General features: G+C 39.7%; 1 protein-coding gene across 1 annotated transcript in view; it reads left to right on the top strand.

Moving 5' to 3' along the window:
* The window catches only part of HHAT (hedgehog acyltransferase), a gene marked incomplete at its 3' end in the record, with an annotated part of 123,950 nt that overhangs the window by 19,494 nt on the left and 84,196 nt on the right, over positions 1 to 20,260 (top strand). The window contains exons 5-7 of the mRNA XM_083350204.1: positions 2,641 to 2,835; positions 4,135 to 4,338; positions 14,160 to 14,331. Coding sequence (XP_083206330.1) covers positions 2,641 to 2,835; positions 4,135 to 4,338; positions 14,160 to 14,331 — 571 coding nt within the window. The remainder of the gene's footprint in view (positions 1 to 2,640; positions 2,836 to 4,134; positions 4,339 to 14,159; positions 14,332 to 20,260) is intronic.

The raw sequence follows: 20,260 nt of genomic DNA, 5'->3' as shown, positions 1-20,260 counted from the left end.
TGCTTCTTTCCGCTGCGGAACGAAGCAGCCTGCCTGCTTCTTTCCGCTGCGGAACGAAGCAGCCTGCCTGCTTCTTTCCGCTGCGGAACGAAGCAGCCTGCCTGCTTCTTTCCGCTGCGGAACGAAGCAGCCTGAACGAAGCAGGCTGCTTCTTTCCACTGTGGAAAGAAGCAGCCTTCTTTCCGCAGCGGAAAGAAGCAGCCTGCCTGCTTCTTTCCGCTGCGGAACGAAGCAGCCTGAACGAAGCAGGCTGCTTCTTTCCGCTGCGGAAAGAAGCAGCCTTCTTTCCGCAGCGGAAAGAAGCAGCCTGCCTGCTTCTTTCCGCTGCGGAACGAAGCAGCCTGCCTGCTTCTTTCCGCTGCGGAACGAAGCAGCCGGCGGCGGAGGCTTGCAGAACGGCGGATCGGCTTATACTCAAGTCACCAACTTTTTCCAGTTTTTGGGGGTGAAATTGGGGGTCTCGGCTTATACTCGAGTCGGCTTATACTCAAGTATATACGGTATATAGTTAATAAAAAATTACATGGCTGTTTATTAGAACTAATAGATAAAACCTACCTGTGTGGCTTGTTGAAAGTGCTTGTGGTCACCTCCTATTTGATACGCTTGGCCTAAAGTAACTGTAGAAACATGCTAAAGCCCATATGATCTTTTCTGACTAAAAGCTCTTTGAATCCCGTTTACCTTCTTCCTGAGAATTGCAGGACTGAAAATAGAATTATTTCTTGTGAAAACTCAGACTTTGGGCTTCACTACCTCCTTTCTGTCTATTAATCCTGGGTCCTTTAAATAGCACTTACTTCAACTTAGATATACTGCTCACCCTGGGCATCTCATCCCACCATTTTTAGAAAATAGTAATTATCTTCAAGTTGTTCTACAGTGGGAGTAAAGTTGGCAGTGTCCCCCACATCTTCCTTCATAGTTCACTTCTAATGAACTCCACACTGAGTAGTGCTGGATGGATGCTGTGCTATAAGCTTATTAAAATTTGAGGGGGGAGGGAATTATTGAACTATGACAGTAAAAAAGTCAACAAAGAAAAAAAAAGAAATCTACGTCATCAGTTTTAGATAGGAGGTGAATTTATGAGACACAGGGGAAAACTAATTTTTGCTTGTTCCTAAATAGCCAGTTCGGTGTTTTTTCTTTGCAGATGTGTTCCCCCCCCCCAGAAAAGCAAAGTTCTTCTTCCCATTTCAAATTTGCATTGGAGAATAGTATTTTTATGCACATTGTTTGCTTAATATATTCAAGTTGTTTCAAGTATTGTGTTTCATAGTTAGAATGATTTGAATAATGCTTGTCTTCCAAGGCAGACATGTAGAGAGGGCATGCCTGGTTGAGCTTGAATGGGTAGTTGATGTACCCTGAGCAGTATCTGCAGTGATTCTCTCAGCTAAAACTTCTCTTAGAATCCTTTGACTCTCCTTGAGGCCAGAGAGGATTTTTTTTTTGAATGAGCCTCTCATTTGAGCCATATGAAATCTAGGGCACCATTACTGCATTAATCTGCAGCTGAAAAACTTGTTATGGTGCTCATACTTTCCCTGTGAAGGCCAGTAGACGGTAAGATTGAGATAGCAAGCCCATTCACTGTCAGGCTGGTAGCTAACGTAATCATGCGTGAGTTAGAAAACGCTATTTAAATATTTAATTCCATTTGCTTTTAAAAACCTGTATTGATTCTTTTTTTCTCTCTGTGGACAATTGCATACATTGTGTTGCACTTGGAGGGTGGGGTTGATGTCTCAGCATCATACAAACCAGTGTTACAGGAGGGAGTATATAATACGCAAAATTTGTTTTTTCTTAGGGAGAAAAATATTAAAATAATCCTCAGAGATAAAATGTTGAATTTAGTTTAAGTGATCTTGGTTCACATTACTGTTTTATCATAAATCACATTGGGTAATCTTCTCAGCTAAAATTATTTCACAGAGATTTTCTCAAGCTGGAACACTCCCTCTGTTCTGTTCAGCCTACGACCGGCCCTGTTTGAATGTCAGGGACAACCCCTTTTTATAGTCAACAGGCTGGAAAAACCCAACCAAATTTATTTACAAAGAAATCAAAAGTTCAAACAAGAGTTAAACCAAAAGTTCAAACAACAGTTTAACAGGAATAACAGACCAGGACTCTAGCAGAAGATCTTCAAACGGTTGCCTTCAGCAACCAGCACCACCCACACCTTCCCCTTTTATCAGCAGTCCCAAGGCGTGGCTTCTCATTGCCTTCTCCTCTCACCAAGTTGCCTCATGGCCTTTCTCTGTTCTACTCTGCTGGAATGCCTCCTGCTCCTAGCATCCCTGAATAGATCCAGCTGTGAATCATTTACATCCAATACCTCGTGCTCCCACGGCTGAGTCTGATGAGGAACATGACTGGAGGGGCCAGACTGAGAATCCTGCAGTGCATCAGAGCCTCCCTCTGACACCAAAGGCTCTCCAAACCCCTCCTCCTCTTCAGAATCATCAGACTCAGCTGCCGGTATCACAGGCTGACGCTGAAACACAACACCCTCTGTCCCTCCTCCTCATATATGGTTTTGAGTTCCTTTGAGAGAGTTGAATGTATTGGTGATAGATTAAATATTATTCATGTATAACATTTTATCATCTGTTCTCTCTGACATTTCAGTACAAACCATGGTTTCTGTTAATGTATGGAATTGCTGCCTGTTGGTTTCTACTGGGATCCAAAGGACTGACTATGATTTTTGTACATACCAGTATCTCGTATTTAGTAGCCCAGTTGAAAAATCCAGTGCTTACATGGTTGACGTCTTTGCTTCTGTTGTCAACTCTGCATCTATCTTCCATAGAAGAAGTGAAGGTAATTACAATTGTAATTTTTGTGTGTGTTAAAATAAGTTATTTTGTAAAAGTCTGGGATTTTGAGAAATTTAGAGGAATAATTCTTACAGGATGTTATAGTATTCTTAGAATGTTTCCTCTTTAGAAATTTAGAAATAAGATATGTATGTATATGTATTAGTGACGATACAATGTTGTTATATTTATTTTACAAAAAAAACGTTGATAAAACTTGTTTTTTTTTAAAAAGCAAGAATCAGATTGACTCCTTCATAGCTAAAATGTAAGCATAGAATAATTTAAATATTAAATGGCCAGTGGTTCAAGTTGGGATTTCTTATCTGAGGCTGATAGTAAATCATAGTGTGAAGGAGATGAAAATGACCTGAAGAAAAGTTGACATAGATGAAGCCAGATGGATTGTAAGTGATTCTGAAATAGCAAAGTCATTTATCAGTTAATACATCTAATACTCTCAGTAATGTAAATTTCAAATTACTGCAGTACAGTTGGAAGCAACAGTTCTTCTAGATTTTTGTATATGCTTATCCTTTGTAATAGTGATCACTGTAAAACAGTGTTTCTTAAAGAATCAGCTTTGCTTATTTGAGAATCTGCAGCAGCATGTATATGTATGCAGAGATATATACATATATGTATGAATGTATAACAAATGTGTATGTATGTATATACCGTATGTATAAATAGAAATAAATATTACTTTACACTGTGGGCCTAAGTTGCTAAGGAAAGGGAGTTTCGGATAATGTAGCACTTTCCTTTTGCTTCCTGGAAGATTCTTTTCCTAAATGCATGGGGTGAATTCCATAATGAGGCTGGCTTAGAATAGATTTAATGAAATAATTGGGTGCTGTGGTGGCACAGTGGTTAGTGATTAGAATACAGTATTGCAGACTAATTCTGCTGACTAGCAACAGTTTGATCCTGGCTGGCTCAAGGTTGACTCAGCCTTCCATTCTTCTGAGGTCAGTAAAATGAGGACCCAGATTATTGGGCGCAATATGCTGACTCTGTAAACCATTTAGAGAGGGTTGTAAAGCACTATGAAGTGGATATAAGTGCTATCGCTATAGTGCTATAGCTATGGAATAAATTTGTTTATTCCATAAACTTTGTCTAATGCTACCTTTTGCCAATAAAACCCATAGGAAGTGTTTGGATAATATAAAGCTATTCTGGAGTCTTTTGATTATAAATCTGTACACATGCAGGTCTCAGGTTTCGGGGTATGGAATATTACTTTCAATAGCTATGTGATTTTTTTACATAATATTCAAATTGGTTTCATTTTTTTCAGAGAGGCTGGTATGCCTGTGAAAATGAGTACTATCTACTAGTTTTCACCCTGATTGTGCGCTGTCTCTATTATACAAGCTTCAGTCTGGAATATTGTTGGGATAGGACTACTGAGCATTCATTTCTTTGGATGTTGTCATATATATTCTATTATCCTGTGTTTCACAATGGACCTGTTATCACCTTTGATGAATTTTATACACAGGTAACAACATTTGGATTGATTTGATGTTCTTGACAATATGTTTTTGTATTGCTTCTGATGCCACTTTTTAATATCTTACGTCATGTCAATAACCAAAATGAACGTGCACGAAATGGTTTCCCTAGTAGTGGGAACCCAGAGTTTACATTCAATAAAGGCATGGGCATAATGTTGATTGGATTATATGGATCTTAAATTAACATTCTAGCAAAACAGAATTAATTGTAAATAGATCAAACGTCTGCATTTATACAAGAGGGAAAAATACTAAAATACAGAATTGGGATGACAAATATTGGTTGATAATAGTTCAGGTGGAATGAATGTTAGGAATGCAATTGATTAAATGTCAAGCATTAGAAAAAAAAACCTCTGATATTATTTTACTCTTCAGAAATAGACCCATAATTTTCAGATGATGATGATGATGATGATTAGCATATGGTATTGTTACATTAGCCAGGAGACCACAATGCTATTGTAGAGTAGTAGATTGGCTGCCAGTTTACCAGCTCTGTTGAGAGACACTCATGCGCTTCCCAAGGTACACTACAGGAGGGCGAGCTGGTTTCACCCCAGAAAAAAAGATGAGCTGCTCTTACTGCAGCCTCATCCAAGCTCCCCTCCCTTCCCTGGAGCTGCATCACAAATGGGTGTTGCAACCAGGAAGGTTCAGAGCTGACTGCCTATATGGAGCACCAATTCATCTCCCCCTGGAGGTGGTATCTATTTATCTACTCGCGTAGAACAAGCTTTTGAACTGCTGGGTGGACCGAAGCTGAGGCGTGATGGAAACTCACTCTGCCATGCAGTGCTTGGACTTGAACCGCTGGTGCAGAGTTGATTTCCAGCACCATTAAGCCATTGAACCACCACACCTCTTATAATTTTCAGATCATGAAAAGTAAAGTAAAGTAATAATTTGAATTTTTCTGTGTAACCCCGTGCCATTTTGGAATACTAAATTGAAAAAAGATTACTTTTAAAAATTATGCAGACAAATTCAAACAGTTTCAGAATATGTATTGAAAAATTGGGTATAACGGCCTAGAAAAGTCTTTTTCAAAGACATTGAGGATGAGAAAGACTTGGTCTATGCTGTCCCAGGAGCAGGGCTAAATCTATTGGGTATAAGTTCCAGAAATTTTAACTTCAATTGAGTATTTAGCTGAATCTTGAGAAGCGTAGCTTCATGGTGGAAGCCAATTATAAAGTGTAGGAGATGGTTATCATGGAAGTAGAATATCTGTTGGGAATATGCTAACTCTAGATTTCCTGTGTTGAATAGCTAGATTATTATGCCAGACCCTTTCCTTTTGATTCTGATTCTGTGAACATGTAAACTGAAGCTAGGGTGATGCTTAGAATTGGATATTGAGTTTTTGCTATTAGATTTAGCTCAGTTTTCTCAACAATAATTTCAACCATGTGGGACATGAAAGCTGTCTGTATAGAGCTGATTGCATTTCAGGGGTGGGGGCCTGGAGAGAAAATCAGAGTTTTAGGCATTCAAAGAGAGACTTTTTAATAGCACTGGTACAAGCCCCTTTGGGAATTCATGCTAGAAAATTCCTTTTGAATTTATACTAGATGATTATTCCCATTAGCTTTTTTAATTGTATTTTTCTTACTTGAAAAATTCATGTTGATAAGATTTTAAATGGATGTTTTAAATATTGGCCTGTTTCCATAATTTATTTTAAATAGAAATGGTCTCTCTGAAGGGAGCTGGGAAAAGTAGAGCACAGTTTGCTGTTCTTCTTGATAAAATAGATCTAGATGTTTATATAAAATTTGGGAAAAGTGTATTAGTACATATGAAGTTCATTGATGATAGGGAGTTGTTTTGTGTGTTGTAATGTGTCTCTCCTAGTTCTCTTACAGCTATCCTGCCTTTGAGGAACCCTGTTTCTTAGATTCTTAACTTCTCAGCAGCCATCACTCTTTTTTAGGTCTGGGTATTGGGGCTGGGTTGATCAGGCTGTTAGAGGTTCTGATCAATCCCTGTATGTTCCCTGAAGTCCAGATGGGACAACGTGCTGCAGCCCGCCACCACTAACTTGCTACTGCCAAGTCACCGCAGGACAACTTCACATAGCAACTTGCTGCAGGGATAAGTTGCTGCGGGTGGCTGGAGGGAGACCTGTGCAGGTGAGAAAGCAGATGGGCAGAGCGCACAGAGCAGCTGGATGGGTGGTAGGGAGGCAGTGACGGCTGGGGGCTTCCTATTTTCACACACCCAGCGACCACCACTGTACCAGGCTTGGAGCCCTGTGTGGTAGTGGCAGCGGCTCCGAGCCTGGTGTGCTGCTGTGCTGTCCTCATTGCACTGGGCTCACAACTGCCGTTGCTGCCACCACTGCACCAGGCTTGCATCTGTTATCTATGTTGCCATTGCACCGAGCTCAGAACCATTGCCGATGCCATCGCTTCCCTGCCTCCCACCCTTACTACCACCACTGCCATCCCCGGCCTCTTCTGCTCAGAGCCTGGTGCAGTGACAGTGAGCAGTGTGAAAATGGGGAGCCCCCAGGCACTGCTGCGCATCCGCTTGCCTACCCACCTGGATCTCCCCCAGCTGCCCATGGTGAGCTGTCCCAGGGATGAGTTGACTGTGTAGAGTTGTCCTGAGGTGACTTGGTGGCAGTAAGTTGACAGAGTTTTGAACTACGTTGCTTCCTACTTTGCAATGAAATTAAACATCTCAGCTGGTATCCACAGTTTAGTATTTTAATGTTGGCTATGTAACAGGAAACAGGTGTGTCTACATGCCTTAAGAAGTCTGATTCACATGCATCATAACTGAATTGACAACATTGTAGGAATTTGTTTTCTCTTTCCTCCTCAGTACTTTGAAAATAGTTTCTTTAAAGTAGTTGCAGATAGTAAGATGTCATTAAAGATGAATCAGTCTGGTGAAAGCATCTGGCAAGCTTGCTGAAAGAAGTACTGTAATAAGAGTCATTAAGTAATCTTCTATTCTTTATGGAGAATAAGCCAATCATGTGTGTAATCACTTCCTAGCAATGAACAGGAAAAATGGAGGGGAAAAAAATCAAGTAAAGAAATTGGAAGTTGGCTGAATGAGGAGTTTCCTTATTCCTTTTTCTGCAACAACTAAGGAAATAGCTTCTTAAAAGCTCTCCAGAATTCTACTTTATATTTATATTTATATTTATATTTATAATAGAACAAAAACCTACAATAATCTTATGGAAGGAGGAGATCAGTAATCCTGTTGAGCAAGATATCAGATATATAATCCTATTAAACAATTTCATAGATGTTGTAAGAAATATAAAATTGATATATATAAGTCATATACCCTCCACCTTCATCCCATTTCTGCCTAAATCAGAAGTCACCAAGCTTTCTCGGTTGATGGACTGGAGGAAAAGGGAGGGGGAAGCATTTTACACACATGCGTGCATGTGCATGGGGCCATGAGCTCATGCACACCGCAAATGGGGTGGGGCTAGCACCCACGTGATACTCACTAACCCTGCCCTGTTCTTGCATGGTGCAGTGCCTCATTTCCGCCACCTGCAGCGTGGTGGCGGCCATTTTTGCACCTTGCAGCACCCATTTTTGTGGTGCAGCGGTGTCCGCTTTTGTGCCTTGCAGCACAGCTGCAACCTGGTTTTATGCCCTGTGGCATGGCGGCGTCCCATTTTCATGCCTTGAGGCACAGCGGTGGCCTGTTTTTGTACCCTGTGGCCGCAGCGCTAGCGTGAGTGAGGGTGTGTGTGCACACATATGCATGCACTGGCCAGCCTGTCCCAGGCCCACAGGTTGGGTACCCCTGGCCTAAATGATCAGAATCATTATATTACTTCCCTGATACATCTGTGAACAAAAAGCTTGTTTTAGGAACAATTATCTCAACATTGAAGATATATTGAAATATAATATACTTCCCTTTCAAATGAGTTCTCCCAGCTATTACAGGTTGAATGAAATGTTACAGAATGATCAAACTTGCTTAGGGAAATTCAGCTTGCTTTTCAGAAGCTGAATTTAGAGAAAGTCATAAATGTGAAAGACAATGACCATAATTCACTGGTGGTATAAAGTGAGATGTTTATTTTTAAAAAAAAATGTCAAAAGTTTTTTTTTTGAGGGGAGAATTTACTGAGAATTTAAAATACCCACAGAAATGTTTCTTTTTAAAAAAGAACTTATAATGGTAGGTGATTAACTTTATTAGTCTGAATTGGCAAACTAATCTGGTGTTTGAGATCAGAAAAGGAATCTTTGCATGAGGCTGCACTCCTATTTATAGATACTCAACTGAAATTAATTCTGTTTACATATGTTTTTCACAATTCAAATACAAATAATACAAACATAACACATATATATCTAAATAAAAACAATATAAAAATTCAAATACTACAGTGCACCCACACCCTGGAGACCATTTTTATTACCTGTATTTCTTCTCATATTACAACTAACGATATACAATATATTTCAATTGTGCCTTTATTCCCTCCAAAACAGCATATATTCTTGAGCAGGTTTATTTCCTTTGCCTTCCTAAAATCATCCCATATTTCATTATAATTATTTACTTTAATCATCCCTTTTCTAAATTTAATTTCTTTTGTTAATTTATCATTACAATCAATTCCTTTTTTGCTTCATTTATATCTTAGAAATATATTTTCTTTAAGGAAAGTAATTATGTAATAAACTGCTTCCAATAATGGTTCCACCCATTTTTGGAATTGTCCCCAATTTATTTAATGCAGAAACATTATCAGTGGATATGGCTTTTCAGAGATGGCATACCTGCCTCCAAGTTGTGCTTGTGGAATACTTTTAAAAGTTGGTGGAATACTTTTAAAAGTTGGTAATCTTAAGAGATTACCAATTTTTATGTCAGTGTTCCGCATGAAATGTTTGGTGAGAATGCTAACATCCAGTAAGATTTAGGGTTCTTATAATATTTCCATTATACTGGCACACACATGGTATGCATGTGTAGATGGATTAGTGCGCCTGCTAATGACCATTTGCATCATTTGTGATTACTAGTGCTCCCTGGATCAAAGATCAGGACTCAGTGAATTACATTATTTGCAGTATGACAACATTAATGTGTGGCTAGCAAAAGCCCTGGAGATCTGGCGTGGGGATCTACTAGCTCTAGACAACCCCTAGGGGTAGTAAGTGGCTTGAGGGTGTTCCTTCTGCTTTAACTTTCTACATTTGCTTTTGTTTTTATTTTTATTATTTTATTGTTGCTTTTATTTATTTTTAAATCTGTTTCTAATGTTGACTTTTAAATAGTTTTATGACTTTTATTTGTAAACTTTCTGTCAAGGTTCCGATGAATGAGACAAATCAAACAAATTGCTGGCATAATTATTTATCTAAAAAGTCTTAGTAATAAAACGAAACATCAGCACTCATGGAGGGATGCCAGAATCTGAAATCTCCCTCCAAACCCATCGTAACACACATACAATCCCCACCCTTATCTACACGTCATAAATCACATTATCCAATTAGTTTCACATATGACGTCTCTCCTCCCATTCTGTACCCGGGCTTCTTATCTTCTCAAAATAGCTGTTAGAAAATTCCCTCCCTACAAGATTCAAAGGGAAGCAGTTTAAACAAAAGGCTGTCTCTTATATTGTCAGTGCAAAAACATGTCAATGTTTGCAGCATTGACATCCGCCCCCCCTTAAAAATGTAAACAAACACAAGTTAGGAGCTGACTCTTGGTTTGTTGGGGTGTTTCTCATAAAACTTTTTGATAAGCCTGTCAGCTTTCACATCGCTAGATTTTACCTAAATGGCTTCAGACAATGGGTATCCCTTCCATTGTACTAGGAACTGCAATTTTCCCTTAAAGATTCTAGAGTCAAGGATACATTTCACTTCATAATGGGTCTGACCCGCTACTATGAGGGATCCAGGAGCTTTCTTAGGGGGAGGTTTTAAAGTGGAGGCTCGAAAAGGTTTCAGTAAGCTGCAATGGAACACCGGGTGAATTTTCCCCAAAAGTCTGGGGAGTTTCAATTTTACTGTGACTGGGTTGATGATTTTCACAATGGGGAAAGGCCCCAAGAATTTCACTCCCAATTTCCTGCTGGGTAATTTGAGATGTAAATATTTAGTTGACAGATAAACCTTTCCCCCCACTTGGAATGTTCTTTGGGGAGCCCTCTTTTTATCAGCTTGTTTTTTATAAGTCTCAGAAGTCTTCTGTAACACCGTTTTCATGTTTCTCCAAACCTCTTCCCACCTCCTTACCCATTGAACAAGTGTCGGGGAAGCGGAGGGCACTTGAGGATAGTCAGGCAATAAAAAGGGTAGGATGTGTCGACTCACCATCGGGTCATTCTCCCCTTCGTCATCACTGTCAAAAGAGAGTAGAACTGGGGTGGATCCAGTCTGAGTTCCGGCGTCCTCCTGTGTGGGGGATGTGACCTGGACAACAGGTTCCTGTGTCATCCGGTTGGATTTCTCTCCCTTTAGCTGCTGTGCAGGTCTCTTCCTCACTGCTTGTCCTGGTCTGCTCTGCTGTTGGGGAAAGGGGACCGGGCATTTCGCTGCTCGATGTCCCTGCTGTCCGCATCGGAAACACTTAATTGCCGGGTTTACAGGTGGCTTGGGTCTTTCAGCCATCACAGTAGTTGGAGATTTTGGTGGGGGTGATTGCCATTCAGGTTGTTCTGACCTTGGGTAGGAGAGGCTTCTTATAGCGGGTGAGCTGAACATCTAATTTCACTGCTTCCTGGTACCATTCATGCAGTTGGTCAGTTACAGCTTGGTAGATACATGCCAGAGAAAGGTAGTCATCTAACCCTTCTCTAAAAAGATGAATTATGGATTGCTCAGGCCATCACTGTATCCAACCAGCCAGCTTTCGAAACTCCTGCACGTACTCCAGGGCAGGCCGGCCAGCTTGCTTTATCTTATGGATTTGCTCTTCCGCTCTGAGGGCGATGGATGAGTCCTCAAATCTTTCCCTTAGCCCCATGAGGAAAAGGTGGGGGTCCTCCAATTCAGGGACCTGCTCGTTATATAAATTGTTCAACCATTCAGATGCTTCTCCCTCTAGGCTGGACGCAATCACATCGACCATAGCACCTGGGTCCAGTTAGAGATGGGCCCAACTATTCAAATGAGAACATACGTGGTTGAGGAAGAAAATAAGTTTCTCTGGGTTTCCATCGAAGGTTGCTCTGAAGGGTGGGTTCATCATTGGTTGCTGGGGTCCCCATTGCTGCTGGCCCCACCCTGGTTGTTGGTTAAATGGTTGCTGGGGCCCCCACTTCTGTTGTTGTGTCTCCAGTTGCTGCTGGCCTCACTCTGGTTGCTGATTTAATGGCTGCCAGGGCCCCCACTGCTGCTGGCCCCACTGGTCCTGCTGTACGTTCAGGGGTTGGACGTTTGGGTCCTGCTGCTGCCACCCTTGCTGTTGTCCTCCCACCAGCTCCTGATCTCCAGGCTTCTGCACCACCCCCAGCTGTTGTAAGGCTTCTATTAGCTGGGGCAAGCTCAGAGGTTGTTGGCCTTTCACTTGTGGGGGCTTCCCAACCTCCCATTGCTGCAGAGGCCCCAGGCTGGGGTCCTCTGTCTCTATGGGTCTGGAGGGCTTGGCAGAGGACTCCTGGGTCTGGCAGGCAGTCTGATCTGCGGACAGGATTTTCCACTCACCCAGATTCTCAGTGGTTGACGATATGACATCTCCTCCCCATTCTGCTTCTGAGGCCTCTTGCCGCACAGTCTGGCCTCCATTTTCTCTACTAGAGTGGTTCCAGCTTGACAACGAGATAAGCTCTGTTATCTGCTGATGTTTGGAGATCGGCCCATATTCATCTTCCCACAGAAATCTATTTATTATTTCCTCTTCAGAAGTTTCGCCAGCAATCAGGCCTTCCTTTTCCATCTTGAGGATTCTTCCCTGAATCTTTGCCAGCTTATCTCTCTTACCGGAGACAGCGGTGGGGGTTCAGGACCCCCCTTTGAAAGAAGGTAGATTCTGGCATGATATCAAGGTTCCGATGAATGAGACAAATCAAACAAATTTCTGGCATAATTATTTATCTAAGAAGTCTTAGTAATGAAATGAAACATCGGCAGTCATGGAGGGATGCAAGAATCTGAAATCTCCTCCCCCCAAATCCATCGTAACATACCCCGCCCGTATCTACACATCATAAATCACATTATCCAATTAGTTTCACATATGAGGTCTCTCCTCCCATTCTGTACACAGGCTTCTTATCTTCTCAAAATAGCTGTTAGAATATTCCCTCCCTACAAGATTCAAAGTGAAGCAGTTTAAACAAAAGGCTGTCTCTTACATTGTCAGTGCAAAAACATGTCAATGTTTGCAGCATTGACACTTTCCAGACTCACTCAGAGTGACATGGTTGGTGTATAAATTTGATAGATAAATAAGATACCATATGTATGATCTTTACATGACAATCATGACTAGCCTTCAACAGCTTGATAGATTAGGCTCCCAGAGAATTCTGGGAGTTGACTATCACAGGGGTCCTCAACCTTGGCAACTTTAAGGCTTGTGGACTTCAACTCTCAGAATTCCTCAGCCAGTCTTAGTGATGGTTTTTAAGTCCTTACATGGCATGGGTCCGGAATACCTCGGGGACCACCTGCTGCCGGCGTCGACTCCCCTCCGCCCCGTGCGTTCCCACAGAGAGGGCCTCCTCAGGGTGCCTCCAGTCAGAGAATGTCGGCTGGTGGCCCCCAGGGGGAGGGCCTTCTCTGTGGGCGCTCCGGCTTTGTGGAATCAGCTGCTGGTTGAGCTCCGGATGGCACCGGATCTCCGCTCCTTCCGGCGTGGGTTAAAGACCCATTTATTTGAACAAGCTGGCCTGGCCTGATGGGGAATCACTTAGGGTTTTAATATTTATATATATATTTTATTGTTTTTTATTGTGGGCAATAATTTAATTCTTTTTTTTTAACTTTTGTACTTTTGTAGTTTTAAGATATGCCCTGTTCACCGCCCTGAGTCCTTCGGGAGAAGGGCGGTATAAAAATTTAATTAAATAAATAAATAAATCACATCTGGAGGACAGAAGGTTGCTCTATAGAGTGTTGTTTTGGTAGTGTGGAATCAAACACAGGACCCAGAAAGCAGTAATCAAGGCTCCCTGCAGTATCTATTTATTTAACAGTGCGCACTGGAGACGCTCTCTTCCAAAAGGAAAGTGAGAGACACACCCCTTCAGACAAATACATCCATGTGTATTATATATTTCAGAAAGGAGGGGAAAGTTATGCATGCATGCACATGTATTTGTAGTACATCTCAGGTTACTTCCTGTCCTTCTGTTATCTACAGAGTGTAATGATTGTTTTCTATAGATAACAGAAGGGGAGGAGATAAATTGAGACGTATTACAAATACATATGTTAAAAGAAACATTTGTATCCTGAGATTCAGCGATTGCTATGGGGATGTTCTGATAAAACCACAGCTGCTGTGAGCTGCAAGGACACATTCCTTATGCCTCAATTTGTCTGAGTCCTATTCATCTGAAAACTGATTTTCCCTAGAGCAGTATTTTTGTATGTTTTGCCATTTTTTAAAATTTCTTTAATACCTCCCGTATCACAATTAAATGCATATGTTCTTCAGATTACAAAAATCCAAGACTATCAGCAAGCACAATATATTTTATATTGTTTACATGTTTTAATTTTCAAACACAAAGACTAAATAAAGATTCTGATTGGAATTAAAAAGGAAAGAAAAATTGCTTGATACAATAGTCAATTATAATCCAGTTCTATATAGTATTAATGTTTAATTTATTCTAATACAGATGAGCAAACAACAATCCTGCAATTGGAAGTCCAAACTATCTATTTTCATCTGGGGAGCCATTCGTATTTTGATTTGGTGGTGGTTGGCAGAATTGATGATTCATTTCATGTATATGCATACTATCTACAGTAGCATTTCACACCTGGAAGCAGTAACATACTGGACGTTAGGTGAGTGTATGTCTTTGTGTATAGAATTGATTGCTATGTATTTATTAGGTGGCTAATCCTAACTCAGTGTAGGAACTTTGTCCCCAGTGGGCTCACCAATAACATAAGGAACAGAATGGGTTTCAGCAACAATTGCATGGGTTTATTGATTCAGAATTCCAAAATAATTACCTTTTTTGAACATTGCTTTGTTTCAGCACAAACGAATTAGAGATATCCACAGATAATTAACATTGCCTTCTCATTAAGGGAAGCAGTAATGTATCTATGTCTTCATTGGGCTACTAGGAATGAGTTCTATTTGGCTTCCCATGCTAGGGAAGCTGCATGCTTAGGTTAGAAAAAGATAAAGTAAGCAGAGAAATAACAAAGGGAGCATAAGTATTTAATCACCCTCACCAATTTCCATCCATTTATACTCTCACTCTACCAAATATGGTGCTTGTTAAATGTAACTTGCCATTTAAAGAATGGCTGGCATGACTAGTCAAGTTCTTGTATCATTCCATTGCATAGACAACATGGTCAAGCCACTAGTGGTATCTCAGCAGAAGTGCAATAGATTCTCTACCTCCCCTTCTCAACACAGCTTATCATGTTTTATGCTGGAATCCTATAAGGGCTGTATTTTTGATTCTTACTCATATACTATATACTGTACAGTGGTACTCAATTGCTTTGAAACTCATTGAATTTCATAGTCAACACATTTTGACATGAAAATTTTGTCCTGGTACTCATTGTTTGTTTGGTACTTCATACATAAGTGATAACTTGTCATTATTGGCTGCTTTGTAATTCATACATTATTCCTTATGGGAAAAATTTGTTTGGTATTCATCATTTTTGGTACTCATTGTGCCTCCCACAACTGATTAACAATAAGTACCGAAATACATGCTGATGTAATCAAGTCCATCCATCTTGCTGATGATCATCCTCTTCTACTTTTCCATTTTCCCTAGTAGTGGAGTCTTATCTGGGTAGCTGGGCTTTTGTAAGTATTCTGAATATCCTTTTCAAAGCCTTCATTGCTACCCTACCAAATGCTAATATTTGATGAATTTCTCGATTACTGGTCTTTTTATTGTCAATCCCAAATGGCAGAAGTTACCCACCACTTCAATATCTTCATTGTCAATTTTAAGGCTGTTTGTTGTATCTGCTGTCATTAATTTTGTCTTCTTTATATTTACTCTTAGTCTCATTTTTCCAATGTGCTCCTTGATTTATTTTACTTAGAGCTTCCAGATAATTTGCACTTTTAACTTTTAGAGTAGCATCATCTGCATAATGCAGGTTATTGATGATTCTTCTTCCAAATCTAAAATCACACTCATCTTCTTCCAATTCAGCTTCACTTGATACATTCAGCATCTGGGCTGAATAAATAAGGGAAGAGTATGTGGCTTTGTTGCATTCCTTTGCTAATCTGGAATCTGCTTTGTCCTGTTCCATCCAGACTGTGGCTTCTGGCCTATGTATACTTTCTCATGGGGGTCAGTGAAATGTTCTGGAATTGCCATTTTCCTGAGGATATTCCACAGCTTGATATGTTTGGCACAACCACAAATCTTTCCATAATAAATGAAGCCCATATTAACTTCTTTCTGATATTTTTTGACTATTTCAATTTTCTAGCATCTATCAGCATTAAACATAATTACTTTGCTAGCATGTGAAATTAAAGATATTGTAGCGCAGTGCAATGTGTATAGGTATCAGTTGGATGTTGGAAGTTTGTGTTAGTGTTGAAGAAATCATTGAATGGGCAGAAGTCATTTTCTTGCTTTGTTTTGAATTCCTAGCTCATGCAATCCAATTACATTTTTCTCCTTAATAATTTTGGTATTCTAGTTTCCAGCCATCTTCTTGCATGTTCTAGTAATTTCAGATTGAATCTGACCGTAAAATTTATCAGTCTCCTCTTTTTCTGCATCAGTGCTTGCTGCATAAACTTGGATAATCATATTAAAGTGTTGTCCACAAAGTTTAATTGATAATATTAAGGTATTGAGTCCCTTAGGGAGAAGGGCGGTATAGAAATAAAATAAATAAATAAATAAATAAATAAAATATTTGTTCCCAAATACTGCCCTTGTTATATCCTTCCTGAAAACTATGAAAACAATACCATTATTTCATGGTATATTTTCATGCCTTGAGTAGTAAACAGTTCCAGGTCTTGTCCATTTCACATTGGTAGTGTGTCAGTATGTAGTCAACCTATTTCGTCTTTTACATTGTTGAGTTTTCCCGTATTCATTCTCTGTTTAGCTTCAGATTTTATTTTCCTACATGACAACTAGACATCCCAAAGGTTTTAATTTAGCCATGACATAAATACATTAGTACTCTGAAAGATGATTAGTTCTTCCTTAGTAGCATGTTGAATGCCATTCAACCTGGGAGGTCCTTCATCCAGTACTATATCATTAATCATTCTATATTTCATGTCCTTATGGCTTTCTTGGTAAAATACAGAAATAGTTTACCATTGCTTTCTCCAGAATGGTATGAAACGATGCCTTTTCCGTTGTGATCATCTCCCCCCAGTATCTTCCTGTACCACTGCTGCCTAGTATACATGCCTACTTGTTTTAGTTATGTAGCTGAGATGACTTGGGAGTACAAATGTGATCAAAGTACTGATACTCTCAATTTCCCCCCCAAAGAAATCTTGATTTGTTGTGAAATAAGTTGAAAGTGACACAAGTAAATGTCATCCAACATATTTTAACTCATAATTAAAAGAACCAGACACTTTGCTTGATGTATAACTTAACATATTCTTGTAAATAATAAAAAAATGAAAATTGCATGGAAATAATTATGGCACTCCTAACCTACTATTTCATAGCATATTTTTTTGAAGCAGTAACTACAATCGAACACTTTTTGCAGCTCTGAATAAGACTTCTACTCTTGTCAAATGGTAATTTTTCATACTTTTCTTGAACAAATGGCTCCAGTTACCTTAGATTTGATGTGTTCCTTCTTCTAACTGTGAGTTTTAGCTCCTTCCATAGATGTTCTATAGGACTCAGATTAAGATTCATAGCAGGCTACTTCAGAAGAGTCCATTGTTTACTTTTCAACCATTCTTGGATTTTCCAAAATTTATTTTTTAGGTCATTATCCTGCTGGAGGACCTGTGAGATGCAACTGAGGCACTGGGCATTATGTTTTGCTCTAGAACAGACATGTCAAACACAAGGCCCGGGGGTCAGATCCGGCCCGCGAAGTTGTTTCATGCGGCCCGCGAAGCCATCCTGGAAACAGTGAGGGAACAGCCCCCACTGCCTTGGCCCTGGCCCAGAGACCCTCCTTCTGCCAGAGACCCTCAGATCTGTCCCACTCCTGCTCAGGCCCCCATAGGCACCCTTGATGCGAACGATGTAGAGCTAGCCATGCCCACCCAGTAGGTCATACACACTCTAGCCACACCCACCCAGTAGGCCACGCCCACCCAGGTCATACCCACCCGGCCCCCTGAGGGCAACTGCAATGCTGATGCGGCCCTCAATGAAATTGAGTTTGACACCCCTGCTCTAGAATGCTTTAAACATCTTCTGATTTCATTATGTCTTGCACAGATTCAAGGTTTGCAATGTAAAAGGCAAACAAGTAACCATAGCATTATGGAACCTCCTCCATGTTTCATAGTAGGGATGATGTCCTTTTCTTTAAAAGCTTAATTTTTCCTTCTGTGAACATACGGCTTACTAAAACACTCTAATTTTGTTTCGTATGTCCAACATATATTCTCCCAGAACTGTACTTGTCAACATGCCTTTTAGAAAACTCCAATCTTTTTTGTGTCTGTCTTTCAGAAGTGGGGTCTTCCTGGGTGTTTTATCAGGGAAGTCACTTTTAGTCAGACAATGAAGGATGCTGTGACTTAACATTGTTGTACCTTGATTTTGAACGTCAGCCAGGATCGTTTTTGAAATTTCATTCTCTACCTTTCAAACTATCCTTCTGTTTAATCTGGGGTCAATTTTCCTCTAGCAGCTTTGTCCTGGGAGATGGGCTACAGTTCCATGGACCTTAAATTATGGTCACGGGAACATTAAGCTACTTGGAGATGTTTTACCATGCTTGGCTATCACCATCCTCTTTTTCTCCTTTGACGATTCTCTGCTTTTCTTTCTGTGGTCCATGTTCATTGTGCTGCACAAAATGCTCGAGGGAATACTTTTCTCCATCCAGATAGGCTGAGTGACTAATTATGAGATACCAATTATGAGATACCTGTGATACCAATTAAACATTCTGCTTGAGAGATCACTAAAGTCCAGTTATATCTTTACTCCTAGGGCAGACATGTCAAATTCATGACGTCACGTGACATCGTGCGACGTATCGGAGCTTTTTCTCCATTGTCAGCAATGGAGTGGGCACGGTTTCCTCGTGACGCGTCCGGCCTGCAGGCTGGCAGTTTGACACCCCTGTTCTAAGGGAACCAATAATTAAATCCATGCTATTTTCATTTGCTGCTATTTTTTTGTAGACGTAAAAACTAGTCTTATGTTCATTTCATTAAATTCATTCATTCATCATCACTTTGTGAAAAATGATTTTTTAATAAAAATGAATGCTAGTAATTGATGCTTATAGATTTGGAAATATGGATAATTTGTTGAGCAGCTGTTATGAAGTAGACTGTACCTTCCAGTGTACTTGAGAAATTTTGGAATGCTTTTCTAATGCTTATTAGGAATTTGGGAGCCAGTTTGGTGTATTGGTTAAGGTATCAGCCTAGAAACTGTGAGACTGTGAGTTCTAGTCCTGCCTTAGACACAAAGCCAGATGGGTAACCTTAGCCAGTCATTTTCTCTCAGCCCTAGGAAGGAGGCAATAGCAAACCTCTTCTGAAAAACTTTGCCAGGAAAACTTTAGGGACTTGCCTAGGCAGTCTCCAGAACAGAACAGAAAAATAAATAAATTAAGAGTTCAGGATCCTGTTTAGGCAATAAAATTACAGTTTAGTTGCTTACATAATTTCTGTTTAAAATGCATAAATGATGGGATGTGTTACCTTATTAATCTGAAATAAAAGTGAGGGTATTCTTGATAATTTCTTATCCTAAAGAATAAATTGATGTCTGGGAAAAAGTGGTATAAAGAATTCTGATCCAGCCCTCCCTTATGTGAATAACGGCTGTTTTCAATAGCAGCTTCCAAACTGTGGGATATTTTATTTTCTACAATCCATCAGGATCTTTCTCTTAGAGCTTTTCTTTTCTTTTTCTTTTTTTGCCAACTGATTTAAGGTTTCCTGTTTGTCTTGCCAGGCAGATGGTTTTTATATGACACATGCTCCTTTTATGTTTTAGCTGCTTCTGATTTGGGACTATTACTTTATTTCTTTTATGAGATTTCTTTGTGCTTAATTATTGCAAGCCACTGTGAGTGGTGTAGATATCTTGCCAAAAATAATGTCACATTTTCCAGTTTTAACATACAATTTTTTTACAGTTTCTAAAAGAGATTATATATAAAGAATTCTGCTTTCCTTCCCTAAATACTGGGCATTCAAATAATTATGGAACTAATCCTGGTGTGTCCCTGGGAGCTAATATAATTAGACAGCAATGTTGTAATTTTGCTTTATCTTTTAATTTATTTTCATAGTACTTATAATAAAGGGTGGAAAAATGGGTATTGCTTATCGCCCATAAAAAATAGAGCAAAACCCTGATATTTAGTAAAAGAAAACACAGCTACTTGGAATTGTAAAGTGAACTGTACTTTTATTGAACCCCTGTAGCAACTTCTTTATTAGATTTTTAGTTATCATTTACAAATATTTACAAAATATTTACAAAATATTTCTATGAAATATTTGGATTGTGTTTCTGTCTCCCTTTTATCCTTACAATAATATATTTATCTTGCTTTTTTCTGTGAATAGATCAGAAAGTAA

The sequence above is a fragment of the Vipera ursinii genome, assembly GCF_947247035.1.
Source record: "Vipera ursinii genome assembly, chromosome: 1".
Lineage (NCBI taxonomy): Eukaryota > Metazoa > Chordata > Lepidosauria > Squamata > Viperidae > Vipera > Vipera ursinii.
Note: the sequence above shows the minus strand (reverse complement) of the source record. Positions and strands in the feature narration are given on the sequence as shown.